Here is an 18,032-nt window from a genome sequence, read left to right as displayed (position 1 = left end):
TCTTGGTCGTTCAGGACCAACTCCCCATGTGCTGGTCCCCCCACCGGGTCTTTCCCACCAGTCAGGAGATTTCGGGCCGCAGCTCTCAGGTGGGCTCTGTTCTAGTCAGGGTTTGCGAGGGAAACAGGTTAATACAGGACACATAATTTATAGGATTATTTTATAGTAGTCACCCAAAGAATCAAGTACAAAAGAGTGCAGGAAATCTGTCCGCACACTAAAGACCCAAAGGATCCAGCTGAGGGCCTGGATCCCATGGCAATGTCCTGCACGAGTCCAGCTGAAGACCTAGAGCCCATGACAATACCCCCAACCGGAGGCCAAGGGTGCACAACAATGTCTCATGCAAGTCCATTTCATGGATCTGCGCTGGGAAGGCCCAAAGGTCAGCGGTGGAAGCTAGGAAGTCTGCACTGGAGCCAGGAAGTGACACTCAAAGTAAGAACCAGAGCTCCCCTAAAGCTGACCAAAGGCATCTTCAGCAGCAGCAAGATCCTGAGCTCCTTTGATGATGAGAACAGCCAAGTTCATATCAGGAAAGCCAGCGCGACAAGCTTCTCCAGGAGAATCAACAACGCGCCATCTTCCCCTCCAGTTCTCCTTTTATGCTGTCTTCAATAACCCTCAGGTGGGCCTTCCACACCCGGCACCACGCTGACTCGGTTCAGCTGGGCGTCACAAGCTGACCACTGGTTGTCAGTCCACCACAGGCTCTCAGAGAGATGGAGGGATCCAAGGAGGTGACTCACAGCAGCCCAGAGGCAGCGTGCCAGGCTGGTGGGCCGAGTGCCCCCGAGCCCGGGCAGGAGGAAGCCCCCGCCTCGCCTCCCCTTGGCTGTTTCAGGTCTTCCCTCGGCTGCCTGTGGCCTGGCCCAGGAGGGCGCTGGGTGCGAGCAAGCACTACCCGGAGGCTGTGACTCCTGGAACCATCTGCCAATGCTCCTGGGGTCCCCAGCGCTGGTGACCAAGGTTTCGGCGAGGCTGAGGCCCACTGGGTGCAGAGAGGCTGACTCAGGCCTGGCCGAGGCTTCTCCAGACCTACACACAGCTGGACAAACTCTAGCTGCCTGTCCTGAGCCTGGCCACAGAGCAGCCTTGTCCTGTGTGCTGGTGGGGAAGCCAGGGGACCATCTGCCAGGCTGCCATCAGGAGATGCCCAGGCTGGGGGCCCTGGTCCCTGTCACCTGCTGTCAAGCCGGGCTGCTGTAGGCTCAGTGGTCAGCAGACCGGCTTGCCTGTTGTTCCAGTGGCCCCTGCCTCCTTCTGCTCCCAGAGGGAAAATGGGCCCATGCCTTGGGACTTTAGCCTAGTCTGCTGGGACACTTCCTGCCTCTGGCTGCCAGCTCTCACGTGTCATACCCTTAGCAAGGCGGGTGTAGCCGTTAGGGTGGGGTGTCACCTTGATCTCAGTCAGGTCCCCTGGGGGATTGGGAGAGCACACTGTTGGGTGTGTCTGGCTGGTTGTGGAGCCACGGCCTGGGGGTCTGTGTCTGGTCCCTGGCCCCTTCCTCTGGGACGCTGTTCCCTTGCTCCACTTCCTGGTTGCTATGAACTAAGCGGCTCTGCTCTGCCATGCCCCCCCCCCCCCGCCGTGACATTCCCATCTTGGAGCTGGCTTGCCATGGACTGAGTCTCCTTAAAACGTGAGCCAAATGGCCTCACTTCTCCTTTAAGGTTGTGGTATCAGGAGTTGTGTCCTAGCAACGGGAGGGGGCGGGGCACTGCAGACAGCCAGTCTGTGCTCAAGGCCGCCCTCTTGTGGAGATGCAAGACTCCCACGTTCCTGTGTACTCACCAAGAGGATCTTTGTGTGAACTCTGACCTTGGCCCCATTTTGAGGCAAGAGGATGAGCATGACAAAGCCACGTGCCAGGAAGTGGCGGAGAGAGGGTCTGAACCCAGGCAGAGCACCTGTCTTGGCCCCGAGTGACTGGGGAGAACCCTTTGGGTCCCCAGGGAAGCCACCAATCAAAGCCATTTCCCTGCAAGGAACTGAGGCCTTGCCCCTCCCCAGGGCGCCAGGGTCTGCCCAGAAGAGCAACCCCCAAGTGGAGGTGGGCGTGGAGAGTCGGGGTAACCTCGCTTCTAGAAGCTTCTCTCCTGACAGCCTCCCCCAGCCATTTTCTCCAGTGCACATAAACCCTTAAAACACTTCTGAAGAATGCTAAAAAATTTAATGTATGTTAAAAGGGTATTAAATTCTAAACTAAAATTTACATGGAAATATGGCATTAAAATATTTTTAGCTTTCAGGAAGCTGGGGGCTAGCATGTGGTAATACAGACAAATTTTATCATTTTAAAAAGAATTAGCCTCACACTATTTCTTTCGTATTCACTGAGTGAATGCATTGAGATGGGAGCCCTGCCCGGGGCCAGCAGCTGAGGCGGGCAGGGGTGAGGGGAGCGGGCCAGGGACAGGGCTGGGAGGGATGGGGCCTGGCCAGTGTGTCCTCAGCACGTGTGGAAGTGGGGGGTACCTCTGCTGTGCTCCAGGTCTGTGCACCTTCCTGTATTCTCTGCTCACTTGTGCTGGTGAGGGGACAGCTCAGAGAGCTTGAGTCATGAGTCTGAGGTCACACAGCATGGGGAGGTCATCCCCTCGGAGCCCTGGCTGCATTGTCCATCTGCCTTGGGCTAGAAGGCAGGGCCCTGGCTGTCAGCAGGGCACAGGGTCGGGGGCAACATTCAACCAAATACCTGGCGATTCGGAGTCTTGGGCCTTGGGCTGGGGAGGCCTTGAATGACAGGAAACTGAAGATTTGGTCTCTTTTGGCGCCTATTGCTGGTTGGGCCCTCAGGGGGGCAGCTCAGGGGTCTCCGTGATCCTCCAGAAGCCCGTGAATGAGGAGGGGGCCCAGGCAGGACCTTGGGTACCTGAGCCAGCTGCCCGCCTCCCCAGCCAGTGTCTGCTTCACCATCGCCAGGGAGAGGGAGCTGTGGGCTGAGGGCCCTGCGCCTCTGCCTGCCAGCTGTGACCCCGTGACTGAGCAGCTGGTCTACACCAGGGCGGAGATCACAGCTGATGGAGGACCATCCTGGGGAACCCCCGCCCCCGGATGGCAGAGACCTCACGTGGCCTCCGCTTACACCCAGGGAAACGGAGGCTCGGATGAACGTGGCTAGACACAGGCAGAGCCATGCGAATTCAGACCATCTCTGTCTCCTGGTCGTCCTGGGGGGTCCCTGGCCCATCTGTGGGGTGGCCGCGGTGCCGGGTGGGCAGCTCCCCCAGCCCACCGGCACCTTCCAGCCTCTGCCGGTGCCCAGCTAGGTGGGGACTGGGGCGCGGGCTGGCAGCTGGCGTGGCCCAGGAGAGCCGGCCGGGCGGGACAAAGGGGCCGCGGCGGAAAGGACCGTGTGCTGCCTGGCGGGCACCTCTGGGAGGTCACTTATTGGCAGTTAGAAATCTATTGTGACTTGTCAGAAAAATGAATAAATGGGCACATTATTTCTTCATTCCAGACCTCAGCATCTGTTTGTCTAATCAGGCAGGAGAGCGGGGCGGTCGGCGAGGCTGCTGTATGCAAGTTTTCCTCTGTCAGAGGAGTTTACATGGGTAATGAACAGGCCACGGCGATTTGAAATATAATCCCATTATACTGACGAGATTACCGGGCTCGGAGACCCCACAAATCACTCTCCGGGCGTGTGTGGCGCACGCCGCCCCTGTTGGGAGTTTGCACTTAAGCGGAGGTGTGCGGTGTGAAGAGAACATGACAGCCAGAACCCTCGCACTCCCCTGGGCTGCTGTCATCTGGCGGGGGCTCGTGGGGCTGCAGGAGCTGGGTGCCAGGCCTCCTCAGCCACCGTGAGGCCAGGCAGCTGGGGTGGGAAGTGGGGCGTAGGAGAGGATCCCAGCCAGCTTCATCCCCACACTGCAGGGCCTTGCGTGGGTCACTTTGCTTCCCTTTGCCTCAGTTTCCTTATCTGTAAAATGGGATCAGGTAGGAATGAGAATGGAATGAATGAGAGAGTGACTAATAACAAACTAATGTGAAAAAAACAAAACAAAACAAAGCTAATGTGAGCTGACAGCTTTGTAAGAGGCTAGAGCAGGCCCCGGGAAAGAATAGAAAGTGCTAATGTGGGCTGCACATGACATGGTCGTTGTGTCACAAAGATGGATTTTTTTCCCTTGGTACTGGAGATTGAATCCAGGGCCTTTGCACTGAACTATATTCCCAGCACTTTTTATTTTTTAAACTTTTTGGTGCCAGAAATTGAACTCAGGACCGTGTGCTTGCCAAGCAGGTGCTGTACCGCTGAGCTATATCCCTGGCCACACTTTTTATTTTTTGAGACAGGGTCTTGCTAAGTTGCCCAAGTTGGCCTGGAACTTGCAATCCTTCTGCCTCAGCCTCTCAAGTAGGTGGGATTACAGGTGTGCACCATTGCCCCTGGCAAGGATGGATGTTTTGAATTTGAATGGTTATGGATTTATTTTAGAGAGCACCAGAAAACAGATAAGCAGCTGACCAAGTCTGCCACCACTCTTGTTTGGAATGGGGCTTAAGGCAGAGAACGCCAGCCTGAGGTAATGTGAAGGAACCCAGCGAATCCTAGACAAAGTTCTACATCAGCGTAATGTGAAAGGTGACATCTGGGAAGCACGGTGTCATCTCAGGATGGCGGACTGTATGACAGTTTCCCAAACCCCTTGCTCTTCTTTTCTTTTTTCTTTCTTCTCTCTCTCTGTTCCCCCTCCCCCTTTCAATTTCTTTCCTTGTTTTTTGAGACAGGATCTCACTGTGTAGCTCAGGCTGGCCTCAAACTTGAAGGAATCCTCCTGCCTCAGCCTCCTGAGTGCTGGGATCACAGGCATGCGCCACCATGCCCAGCTTATGTGACTTTCAGTCTTCGCTGGTTAAACTCCCTGGTCCTCCTGGAGCAGGTGTCACCGTGTGAGTGATTCTGGATAGCATGTGAGTGGCAGTGGCAGGAGGGACCCATGTCTCTTCCCACAGTGCTGTCGGCTCACCTGTTCCCTACCTGGCCTTTGTGGGACCCACGGGTGACTCTCAGGTCATTGAGGCACGGAGGCTGCTTGTTGATGCTAAATGGGCCTCACCACCCCTTGGTAGGACCTTTGTTGTTCCCATTTCACAGAAAGGAAAGCAGAGGCCCACAATGTAAGGTAATTCACTCCCCTACAGGAGATAGTGCCACAGCTGGAGTGTGATCGCCCTGACTCTGGCTTCTGCTCCATTTTGTTTTACAAAACTGGTGGGGAAGGGCCGGCAGGTGGAGGGGTACATGCACAGGCCAGTGGCACAGAGGCCACTGGGGATCCTGTGACAGAGACAGAGGGGGACTTGGGGACCAGGAGGGACAGGGCAGCCAGTGGCTGCCAGGTGTTTTTTTCTTTTTATGGTAAGATACACAAACAACGACCAATCTAAACTGCACGCAAACCCCATCCCCTCTCAAGCTTTTTTTGTTTTTTTTCCGGTACTGGGAATTGAACTCACAACTTCGCGCTTGCTAGGCAGGCGCTGTGCCGCTGAGCTAAATCCCCAGCCCCCAGCCCATCCCCTCTCTCAGGGTGAGGGTGGAGCCTTCTGCTTCCTTGGGAGGACTGCGGCTGCAGAAGCTTCATGCCCCACCTGTCACAGGTGTCCTGGACCCCAGGAAAGGAAGGGGCTTGTCAGGTCACTGGCACAGAGGGTCCAACAGGACGCTGCAGCCTTTCCACTCATCAGGCTGGGGGCTGACAGGAGGCCCCCTGCAGCCGCTGCCCCCCTCCACCTCCACTGCCTGCCCTGCACCCTCCGAGCACGCTGGGCCCCACAGTGCCTGCTGGAGCTCACAGCCCCGACGCTTGAGGGCCCCTCGCCCACCCCATGGACTCACCAGACCCCTCCCTGATCCAGGGGCACAGGGAGGCCGCAGCTGGCAGGCTGCAGGGGCGAGACGGCGTGGGGCCACCTGGCAGCCTTGGGCGTTGTGAGAACAGAGATGGAGCCTAGGCTGGGAGTGTTCGGAGGCCCCGGACTGCAGGGCGGACGCCAGACACAGCGCAGCCAGGCTGGTCATCGAGCGGCGATCGGAGTGGCCAAGGGTAGACGTGGCTCCGCAGAGAGCAGCCCGTCCGTGGATGCGCAGCGCACGGGCATCGCATCGGGAGCGCACAGGGAGGAGGCCGACCAAGGGCTCCCGGCGCTCAACTCCGCGGGCGCACTCCTGCGACAGAAACCGCGGCGGGGGACGCCGCTCACACAGACCCCAGCGGAGCTCAGCTAGTCCAGCTCCTCCACCGCCTGGCTAGGAAGCCACAGAGAAGGGAAGAGCAGGGGTGTGGTGCCAGTCACGCACGCGGTGTCCCGGGCCCGCGCGGGAGCCCAGCCCCCTGTCCTCGCCTCCAAAACGAGAGTGGTGCCGGGACTGGCCAGGCTGCCCGAGGGAGCACAGACCACTGCCCGGACGCAGCAGGCCCCCCGAGGGGTCGCTTTGAGTCGTGAACAAGCACGACACTGGTTTTGGCACCATGAGCAGCGTCCACCTGGCACCAGGCTGGGAGACCCGCTGGGAAGCCGGGCGGCAGGGCGCTTCAGCTTAGCTGGGACTCGCGGAGCTCGGGCTCCGCACGCCTGGCGCTGGGGATGCAGATGCTTGTCCCTGCGCTCAGGGCCTTGCTTTAAAAATCTGGGTGTCGGGGGCTGGGGATGTGGCTCAGTGGTAGAGCTCTTGCCTTGCATGCACAAGGCCCTGGGTTCGATCCCCAGCACCACATACATAAGAAAAACTAATAATAATAGTAAATAAATTAAAAAAAATCTGGGTGTCAAGTGGAAAGAGAGGCTGAGGGAACAAATGAACGTAACATTTTGGTGTCTGACCCAGGAGTGGTTACAAAGCGGAAGTTACTGCTTCAGCTGGACATGTTTGGTGCAAACTGTGCTGTATTCACAGTAAGCAATGGCTGATGCGGTAGTCGGAGGAGGTGATAATGTCAGCGCTGCCCCCGTAACTTCGGCGCAGCTCAGAGGTGCTGGGCACCGACCCCCGGCTCGCGTCAGCCCGGGAGACGCATCGTGGAGTCAGCCTTCGGCAGCAGGGACTCAACACTTCAGGAACTCAAAGCAAAATACCAAAGGAAGTGTTTATATGACATTTATTTTAATAGCATTTTAATATTGAATGTCACAAGATTTAATGACCAAATTAGTCATTTACATTTTTCAAAGGTATCTAAATATAAAATTGCTAAAAATTCAAATACAGATAGCAAGCTACAAATAATATTTCCTTTGTTTCTGGAGGGTAGGAGTGGAAGACATTTGAAAAGGGAGCTCCTGCTGGATGAACTAAGGGGGGAATGAAAGAGGAATTCATTAAAACGATCCCTGTGCGAAGAAATACACTTGACTTCGAGATGCTGCTCAGACACATCTCTTCCTGTACAACGATTTAAAAAATGTTTTAAATGCAAGTCCTCAGAGAGACATCTGGCCCTTGGCCCTGGTTGGGGACAGTACACAAGGACGTCACCGTGGGAGGGACCTTGGCGAGGTCCAGAGGCATCTGGTGTGGCCAGAGGTGTGGTGTCAGGGGCGCCGGCCCCACATCTTTCCCAGCGTTGAACAGGACGCCGGGACGCGGCGCCTTCCGCTTCCTCTCGCTGCGACAGTGGACAGCAGCCTCCTGCTGGCTCACACTGGGCATGCGCGGGGCGGGAGGCCGGCTGGAGCCGGGTCCCGCAGGGGCTGCGGAGCTGAGACCCCCAGGCCGGGGAAGCCACGTGGGGGTCTGTTGGCTGAAACTTACACTTGCTGTGGAGAGACGGGAAAGACCTCGCTGGCCGGCCGGGCATGACCTGAAGCGCAGCTGTCACCCCCGTCCTCCCATCTGTGAAGCCGGAGGTGCTGGGCCATCGAGGAGCGAGGGGCTCTACGGGGAGAAGGACACAGCCTGACACACAGCGCCAGGTCCTCGTCCCTTTCAGTGCGGCACTACCTTGAAGCAAATGCACTCATTTAAACAAATGGCATAGTTAAAACTATTGACTAAGCCCTAAACATTTCTTCTGCGAAATCGAACCAGAGCCTTTCCAATCTGCCTGTTCAATATAGGAACAGATTTTAAAGGGAATAACATAATCAATCCTCCGCCCCAAAGAATGGTCCATCATGCCAACCATGGTAAAGAGTACACCTGTTTATTAAAATGAAAGAAAGAAAAAGAAATGTACACTTTTGTTCTTTAAGAAATTGGATCAAATTGCAAGGAAATGTCCGGCGTGGCTATGTACAGCCTCGGGCAGGGTCCTCGGGCAGTGGAGACGGCCAGGTGGCCCGCAGCTCCTCGGGGGTGGCCTGGCCCCTGCAGGTCGCTACTCAAAGCCACTGCAGTCCTGAGTCAGGTCCCCTGCACACCGGCCTAGGCGCCCCCACCCGCACGTCTTCCCCACGGCGCCCCAGCCCTCTGCTCTGAGCCCAGGGCTGGCTCCCCTGGGCACTGCAGGACGCAGGGTGGGCTCTAAGGCCACCTGGCCCTGGCAGGCGGGCTCTGAGCTGTGACGACAGGTTGATGGTGGAGGCCAGTGTCACTGCTGCCCTGATTTCTTCTCCTTCTGGAAGCTGAAGCTTGTACGTCTGTTCAGTTTTCTTTGTTTCTGAGCAAAATAGTCAGCCCGGGCAGTGCTTGCTCGTGATTCCAGGATGTAGTTAACCTAGAAAGCAAGAGGACACACCTGTCACTTGCCAGCACGTGCTGCTCGCCCTGGGCCAGGTGCAGTCACGGCCAGAGTCCCAGGCACCAGGGTGGCCTGGCAGGTTGGGATATCCTGCTTTGTCCTGGATGACACGAGGCTGGTGGGCCTTGCTTGGAGAGGGGTGGGGCCAGGCCCCTCCCTGTCGCGCGAGGCCTCCCAGTGGGCTGCGGGACCTCCTCGCTCTGTGCCCTGCCTGCCTGGGAGCCCGGCCTCACGACCTTCCCGAACACCACCCTCTGCACTGGAAGAACGGCAACATCAGAGATGAAACCCCAAGCCTACCAGCCCCGACAGGGCTTCCGGTGCACGTGTCCTTAGTGCTCACAAGCAAGCCAGTGGCTGGGGCTCCCGGACAGGCAGGAGGGTGAGATGCAGAGACAGAGGGCCCCAGAGGCTGAGCTCACCCAGGAGTCTGGCAAAAGTATGGCTGTGCTGCTGCTTTCACACACCCCGGAGAGGTCCCAAGGCTACACGCGCTGCTCCCACCCCATGCAGCACCCCCAGCCACAGCTCTCCTTGGCGCCCGTTGCCCTCCACCTGGGGTTTTGCGTGAATACGTTCCCCACCCCTCAGATGGCTAGTTTCACTCTGAGGCCACGTGTCCGGTGCTCCAGGAGGGGCTCTACAACTGAGCAGGGATGGAGCTCTCGAGGGGACAGCGCAGGACAACACAGCGGCCGAGGTGCTGACACCGTCCTCAAACTTTCTGCTCTGCTCGTCGCCAGCAGCAGGCGGTGAAGGCGGCTGTGTGGGCACAGAAGGCCTGACACGCTCGGCCACTGCCTCGCCAAGCTACCAGCTGAGAGCAATAAATCATGAGGACCACGGGGCCGGGGGACAGTCTGGGACAACGCAGACAGTGTGTGGAAATCGGGGGTTTTATCTTTCTTAATAAAAGCAAGCTTTGGATCAGAGTGTTTGCACTTTCAGCCAACCTAGTGTTTTCTGTGTATTTTTGGCACATATAATTTGACAAAAGCATTTTAAAATGATCCTTAACAAGCCAACTATTTCCTAAATTTATTATCTTCAGGGCTTTGTGATAATCACATAGATAATTTTAATGGAAGATTAATGTAATAATCAAAAGATAAAAACGCCCTTTGGTCTGCCATTAGCTGGTTAATATGCTGTGGCTTAAAACTTGCACAATTTTATGCACTATAGAGTGTTTCACTTTCAATGCATTTTACAGCTTAAGGCATAAAAATATAGGGAGTTTTCATGGTCAATAAAGCTGCGGCTTCCGTCACTCCATCACCAGGAGAACCCGATCTGAGGAGCCCAGTGATTCCTTGGAGATTCATCTCTGAGCCTGCAGAATTGGGGACCACACACAGCATGGCTCAACTGCACCCCGGTGGGTGAGCAAGCCTGGGGCTCCTTGGCTGCCTCCAGCGCAGGCTCCCCCTTTTCAAGCTCTGTAGTCTTGGGCCTCTATCTCCTCATCTATAAAATGGGGACAATAATGTCTGCACTGCAGAGCAGTGGGCCAGGCATATAAAATGTCACATATAGCTGGCAACAAGAAACTGGGAGAGATTTATATTTCTATATGGGAGAAAGACGAGAGAAAATAATTTGATGGAGGCTGCCTGTTCATAACAGCTGTTCTGACACCACCCCTGGCTCTGATTTCTTCCTTTTAACTTGAGCCTACTGCTCTCCTCTGACACGAGGTTCCTGAGTCTGAGACTGAGCCTGCAGGGCCTCTGCTGGGTGCAGGCTGGCCTCAGTCTCCTGGAGCTGCTGTGCAGTGCACAGACACTGGCCTCGCCCTGCGGGGAAGGTGGCTGAGGCTCAGTATTTAAAGCACTATGAAAATCAGAGTTAGGGAAGCGAAATTCAATCTCCCATCAGGACCACGATCATTAGCTCCGAGTAAATCAGGCCTGGGCACGCTGCACCCCTCCTGGAGTCTCTCGTATGATGTAGTATTTCTACAAACAGTTTGATATGAAAACAGACATTCCAGGGGAGGCGACAGGCCTCAGGGATTTTGCAGAGAGCATCTGCTCCAAAGGAGCATTTGGTCCTGTAAAATGATTTCTTTGCACTTGATCTTCCAGAGTCTCATATTGAAGTCATAAACCTGTGTTTCTGTCATCAATCTGCTGTTGTGAAAATTATTTTGATGTCAAACACAGGATTATAATTTTACTAGAATCCTTCTCAAGTCTTGAATATTTTAATGCTGGCTATAAAAATAAGTCCAGCCCCTGACGGGTACTGGAATATTTCTTTACCTACTTCCCCAACAAGTTCTTAGGGCTGTTTTGTGATGATCTGGCGGACAACTCTCGGCTCGGCGCTGGCCAGTTCTCCTGGTGGGCAGGCGATCCTCTTGCCTGGTCCGAGGGGGCTCAGTCAGGGTCACTGGCAAAGCCCCACCTTCTGTGCCGTGACCACGACACTCCTGTCCGGGCCCCACCCATCCTTAGTAGCTCCCTCCTTTGAATTCTCACCTGTCACTTCGGAAGACCTTTTGCAGCCATGGGGACTCTGTCTCAAAATGCGCCTGTAAAGCGACTGCGCTGCCTGCAATCTCCCACTCAGTTCCTTCAGGCTACACAGACGTGGGGGATGAGGAACCTGCAGGCCTGGGGTCACGTTCTGGCACTGCTGACTCAGCAGAATCACCACCCCGGCTAAGCTGTTTTGTTTTTACTTCCTGAGCCTCATTTTCACCTAGGAAATGGGACAGTTTCACAGGCCTGTCTCACAGTTGTGAAGATTCAACGCGAGGGGACAGGTGAAGCTTTTAGCCCAGGGCCTGTGCGTCTCAGCTGCTTTTATTATTGCTTGGTGACTTCTCTCTCGGAAGAGAACGAAGCACGCCCTAGGGAGGCTTAGCACCTCGTCTGAGTTTCACCTCAGTGGCTTTTTGGTGGTGGTGGTGGTGAGGTCACCCTGAGGGAGGTGATGTGACTAGCTTGTGTCGTCCAACTAGGGGTCGACCCAGCTCCTCCTCAGCCAGACTAGTGCCGCCCTCCCATTGATCGAACTACCTGAGATCTGGCCTACGGAAGACGCAGGAGTGCAGGCTTGCACTGCAGCCTGGGGAGCACCGGTGCTCCTTGCAAACAGCCGTCCTAGGTCCTGCGGGGCCTGAAATCAGGCAGCCGCTCTGCCCGACAGAGATGCTCTCACCAACCTTGCCCTGCGAGGTGCAGCGGGCCGGGCTGCCCTACCTCCACCCTCACAGTACGGCGGGAGTCTGTGCTCAGCCCCACCCCTTCCACACCCATGCAGCAGCTCTGAGGCTATTAACACCCTGAGAGTGGTTTCATTCTGTCTCCCTTGACAGAGGTGGAGCTCTCCGGGGACAGGACTGGTCTGTCGCCATGGTACCCTAAGCAACAGGTTGGACCATGGAGGACGCTATGAGGGTTATTGAGGTTTGGTAAGCTAAGCTCAAGTTGGGTACATTTTGAACAGGTAAGAAAATCACCTGGAGCACAACAGAGGTGTCTCTGGAACCATCATTTCCTCCAAGTCTACTCCAGGAGCCTCAAGGAGCTCCTGGCATGGGTGGAGGAAAACGAATGGTGCATGCAAAGAATAAACAGCAAGAGCCGGGACTACTGGGTAGGGGGAGAGGGAGTGGGTCCTGCTCCCTGGGCAGGGGGTCCCTCAGGGGGTCCTGCTTTGGCAGAGCTGCTGACCCAGGCTGCGTGACCTGGGCCAGGGAGCTCATCAGCTGGGCCACCAGGAAGCAGTACGGCTCCTCCTCTGCAAACCTGCATGCAGGTCTGGTGCTGGAGATGAAGGTGCTGCAGCCAGCCTGCGACAACCAGACCCATGCACCCTGTCCTTGGGGCAAGGAACTTACCTTGAGCACAATTTCATTGACGGTAGCAGCATCGGATTCAAAGTAGAGGTGTTTATAGTCGTGATTGCTTAGATATGTGAGTTTAAATATTGCGTGACCTGGAAAGAGAGAGGCAGTGCTGGTGAGTTCCTTGCAAGGAAGGTTCCCACTCCTCTGACTCAAGTGGATGCAGGTGGAGGCGGGGCGGCAGGCACTCTTTCTGGAGTCCTCATCACAGGCGGGGTATTAAACGGACAGTAAAAAGTAAAGATCAAATGGCTAGTTGGGCCGCACTCCACCTCAGAGTTTGTTCAGGAGAGTGCCATGGTAGAAGGCTTTATGGAGCTGCTTCTGTAGGATAATTACATGGAAAAGGAGGTATTTTTAAGGTAGAAGGCCAATTAACCCCAAATGATTACTCTAAAAATAAAACAGCACTTAAAGTCCAATACATGAGCCATGGAAGGGCAGGGCCACAGCCAAGCGCTCACGGAGGCCCTCCACAGCCTGGCTCCTGCAGGTGCCGAGTCCTGCCCGGAGGGCACCCTGGCCTTGGGGCCCCACATGAAAGCTGCTCCGGATGCCTGGGTCATTTCTACCCTGGAAAGATCAGGGTGGGGTGCCAGCACCTAGAGAAACAGATTGAACCCACGGGTCTGGTCTTCTGATATAAACTTGACCCAGATCCAAATTTATTCCTGTTCTCTGTCAACCCTTTCAGAGTGGCACTATCCCTCCTCGGACAGCCTCTTGGTCCACTTTCATGTCACCCTACTGCCTCCACAGACCACAGGCCCCAGCTGGGGTGTCCTCTCCCACCAACTTGTACAGAAAAGCCCAGCCCACTCTCGGTGACCCGGCTTGCCTGGTGCTGCCCCAGGTGCGTCTTCACGCTACACTCTGCAGGCCCCTCCTGTGTGTACCTGTCATGCTGCAAGTGGCGTGTCAAGACCTGCCTCGTGCTCAGCCACACTGCAGCCAGGTCTACACTTCTTGTGTAGGAATATCGAGCAGTGACATAGACTGAGACAGCGATGGCACCTGCCTGGCTGGCACCGGGACGGAAGCTACGATGAGGGGCTTTGGCTGAATGAGACGCTCCCCCAGCTCACAAGCACATGTGGCGCTGGGAGACCCCAGCAGCCACAAAATTCTTCTGCAGCTGTTGTGAAGCTGGTCTCCATCACTGGCACTGCCCAAGAAGGACAACGGTCAAAGTCCGAAAGCTGCCTGGACTGTGGGGCCCTGGGCCCACGTCTACCCCAGGGCTCGCAAGCGTGCACAAACAGACTCCCCAGCCGCTGTGACAGAGCCCACGGCCTGCAGATTAAAATCCAGTTGGCCTCTTCATCCGATGTCCTCTTAATTGAAGCAGTGGCTGGTCATAGTTATTAATTAATAATATATCACCCAGATTACTGTAAGTTCACCTCTTTCCGGGAGAAATCTTCTTGGGGACTATATTTACAGTAGCTAATTTTTCAGAGCTCCAAAAATAAACTGATATATGTTGTACATTTGTGACCAGAAAAGTTGAGCTGCTATTTTATCCTGGAAACATCATTACAATATACTAATTGTGACTATAAATCCTATATTGAAAAAAATTAGCTAATAATTTCTGAAAAACCTCACTTTCAGTCACTTGACAAATTTAGCCTGCTCTAAATTGTGGCTTTACAATGTTAGAATTCTGACTGGAAACTAACCACTCCGTTAATATATGAATTACTTATTTCTGATAAGGAAGCAAATCTTCCTTGACCAGAGGCATCTGTGCATGGGTGCAGTCATCTTCACAGGGCCCGTCCCAGCACCGCGGTCTTGCTGGTGCGGCAGCCACAGGAAAAAACAATGCAGGTACCTTTGTTGGTCATGCTGTGACCCAGCAGCGCCATCTATGAAGGACACATGGCCGTGAAGGACGAACAGAGACACCCCAGCCTCGGGAGGCCTTGCTGCTGACACCTGGCCCGTGACAGGCACAGACACCAGGGCCCGGGGCTAGAAAGGACCAGAAGGTCTTGGGGAGGCCCGCAGACCTGAGCTTCGGGGTTCACTGACCACTCTGATAAGTGATCTCATGCACGGTCTACACCACCTGCTCCCGCTCATCACTGACAAAACAAACCCTCAAGATGTGGGCGGTATGTTTTGCCTGAAAATCTGAGGCACCATTAAAAACACCTCGCACTTTGGGCAGTCACATCTGTATGTGGCACGTGTGACAAGCGCGCGTGTGGGCCCAGGGGCCCAGTGGGGCCGCAGCGCTGTGGAGCCTGTCGCCTGCAGCTCACCGAGGGGCGTCTGCGCGCCCCGTGCACCACGGCACCACGAAAGGCAAGGAAGGAACCACCCCCGGCCTCCTCAAGGCTGCGGGCCCGAGCCCCACCCTACTTTGCCGTGTATTCCAGCGCCCGGAGGAGGAAAGTGGGTGGGAAGCACTCCTCACGAGAGCACCCCTGCCAGGCTGTTTGCTCTGCGACAATCACAGCGCCACCATAACCGCCAACCGAGAGGTGGCTGGCGACAGCCCCACCAACAGCCATGAGCAAGGTGTCTTCCTCGGGCCGGGGCAGCTGCCATGTTTCCTGCCATGCTGGGCCACAGGGCACAGGGTGACCCATTTCTGAGGGAGAGGATTTTTTCCCTTTTCTCCAAGAGTTTTTTCTGGAGCTTTCTCTCATTCCAGGCTGTCTTGCTGGGGGGCTAAGAGGGCAGATTTTGTCAGTTCAGGCTCTGCCAGGAGCACAGGTAAGTGCAAGGGATGGGGACATGAGAGTGGAGGAGGAGCAGGAGGAGGGCAGCTGTGGGGACAGGAAGGGCTGACACCTGAGTCACCTTGGAGGCGGAAGGGAGTTGGCTGGGTGTGGGTACAAAGAGCGAAGTGGACAGGGCAAGGACAAAGCACAAGAAACTGGGTCTGCAGGAGCCCGATAGACCAGGCCCCTCTGTGCTGGGCACAGGGGGGGCGACGGGCACGTGGGACCCGGAGCGCCTGGGCTCGCCTGCTGCTGGACCGCTGGCAGTGAAGTGGGTGCACTGCGTTTCAGGCTGTTCCTTCTGGGTCCCCAGAGCCCCGAGGCAGGACAACCACGCCAGTTGGCCAGGGGACAGCTGGAGACGTTGAGCTGGACAAGTACAGAACGGATGCTGAGAACTGGATGGATCTGAGAGCCAGAGACAAAGGAACACTGGCAGGACTTGGGGACACCGTCACCACGGAGTGACAGCTAATCATCAGAATTCACACTTGTATAATTCCATCCAGCCCCAGACCTATATATATTCAAGTGTAACAAGTTAATTGTGTAATTTCATCCAGCCCCAAACCTATATATTCATGTGTTACAAGTTAATTGACCTCATGCTGGAAATAAATCTGTCAGTAAACATAAGCAATTTATGCTACATGGTAAATTTTTACAAAAAGCGTCTGGGAAGAAGAAACCAAGGCATTTGAACACTGACTGAACAGAGCAGGTAATGCCTGTTACCACCTCAAGGCTTCCCTGGGAGGGGATGAAGAGAGGGCGGGGACCGCAGCGCAGCCCACCAGGGCATCGGTCCTGTGGCACGCAGGGGAGGCAGGCGGTGGTTACCCTTGAAAATTCAAAGAATGCCAGAAATTTCACAGGAAAGGAGTAAACCACAGGAGTACATGGGCTTTGTGAAGATGTCGGCTCAGAAGTTATACATCAGATCCTCAAGTTAGGTCAGATCATCGTCCCTGGACTACTGAATTCCATTTGGAAATTAAGACAACAGCCAAGGGAAAAGCACAGGCCTGGAGATGACCTGGGATGGAAGCCTGCCTGGGCTGGGGCAACGGCCTGTCCCCCCGGGGTCCCAGGTTGCCAGCTGTAAGGAGGCAGTCTCTGCCGGTCATCTCATGCGTGCGCACACACGTGTTTCACCCATGTGCCTGTGCATGGTACGAACTCCATGCGTGGTGGTAACTCGTACCACTATGATGGCACTGATACCTGAGGATGAAATGCTCATGTACGTTAACGGTTTTGTTTTTATCTGGGTCTTCTCTCAACAGACTTGCTTGTGCCATGCTGCGGGAGTGAAGTGAAATGCAGTGGTGTAAGTGGCGCCTGAACACTGGTGACGCACTCAGGGAAGACAAACCATACATCTGCTTCTGAATACTGAAGTGGAAATCTGGCTATGTAAAAATGTATTTACACTTATGGGTCTTTTTTCAAAGTAAACCAGAGAAGATGGGATGTAACACCGAGCAGAAACTAATTAGCGGCACAAATGTCAGGAGTGGAGACGTTTGAGCTTTTGTGCTGTAATTTATCTTCTGCATTATGCAGTTTAGCTGAAGCAAGAGGCTGTGCTGAGAAAACAGGCTCCTCGGGCCAGCGCTGGGGAGCGGCCCTCCTCGAAAGGCTGCTCTTGCTACAAGATGGGCGGCGACCTTGCTGGCCACGGCTGGGGCTTCCAAATCGAGGCTGCAGCCGCCTTTGGCTGAGCCCCTCAGTGGCACCACTTGCCAAGAAGACCAGAGGAGAATTCTTTTCTCTTTTCAATTAAAAATTATAAAATAATGTTAAAAATAACTAGAAATTCAGACGACAAAGGAAAAATCCTCCACATTCCACTGCACAACCCCAACACCCTGGCACGGTGGCATTCGTGGTCACTTTTTGGCCATCCTCACATTTTCATATGGTTACGAACTGTATAATTTATATATACTGTATATTAAACTCGAGTATTATATTATACTGTATATTAAACTCGACTGTGTATTAAACTCGAGCTTTAAAAGAAAACTAACGTTTTCTGATAGCCCTCTCTCTCTGAAGGAACACAGTCTCCATGACCATCCCTTTCAATGGGTGCATTTAAGTAGACGCATAGTGCGGTTTATACCAACTCTGCTGGCATCCGGGTTATCATGAAACTGACAGCATTATAAAGAAGGCTCCTAAGGACAGTTCTGAGGCCTTGGGTTCTCTTTCAGTTTCTCTGTATCAGAGATGGAGGCTTTTTCTAATGTTTTTCTTCATTTTGAGACAGAATCTCCTAAGTTATGCAGGCCAGGCTCAAACTTGATCTTCCTGCCTCAGCTTCCTGAATAGATGAGATTAAAGGCATGTGCTACTGCACACAGCTAGGCATGGATATTTTTTAAAACTTGGGAGGATTCTGGTCCCTCTGGTCTGGCAGGGGGCAGAGAACTCTCACTGGACTTCTTGGGGGAAATGGCTGCGAACACAGTTTTGGGCAAGGCTATCCTTTCTCCCATTTCCAGGAGGCTGGGATGGAGTCTCTGGTCTCAGGTTGGGTCCCCACGGTAAGCAGCAGTCCCGAGCTGCCAGCAGAAAGCTTCACTTCGGTGTAATTTAAGGCCTGAGAACTGTGGAGGTGATCACACCCAGGCACTGTGTGACCTCTTTGACCTTTAGAGCGGGGCTGTATCTGACCTACTTACACTTCTGCCTGCATCTTTCCAACTTGCTCTTCTCACTCTTTGGGTCCTTCCTATAAA

The 18,032-nt window shown here is 54.6% G+C and overlaps 1 protein-coding gene across 5 annotated transcripts in view; it reads right to left on the bottom strand.

Annotated features, from left to right (window-relative positions):
* Positions 1-8,141: 8,141 nt before the first annotated feature.
* Mapkap1 (mitogen-activated protein kinase associated protein 1) overlaps positions 8,142-18,032 on the bottom strand; it is a 230,844-nt gene continuing 220,953 nt past the window's right edge. For all 5 annotated transcript variants that reach the window (XM_005382456.2, XM_005382455.2, XM_013513217.1 and 2 more), the window contains 2 exons: positions 12,545-12,642; positions 8,142-8,670 (listed from right to left, as the gene is read on the bottom strand). In XM_005382456.2, coding sequence (XP_005382513.1) covers positions 8,545-8,670; positions 12,545-12,642 — 224 coding nt within the window. In that variant the 3' untranslated portion in view covers positions 8,142-8,544. The remainder of the gene's footprint in view (positions 8,671-12,544; positions 12,643-18,032) is intronic.

Source organism: Chinchilla lanigera, unplaced genomic scaffold (assembly GCF_000276665.1).
Source record: "Chinchilla lanigera isolate Chin_1 unplaced genomic scaffold, ChiLan1.0 scaffold00018, whole genome shotgun sequence".
NCBI classification, from domain to species: Eukaryota; Metazoa; Chordata; class Mammalia; order Rodentia; family Chinchillidae; genus Chinchilla; species Chinchilla lanigera.
Note: the sequence above shows the minus strand (reverse complement) of the source record. Positions and strands in the feature narration are given on the sequence as shown.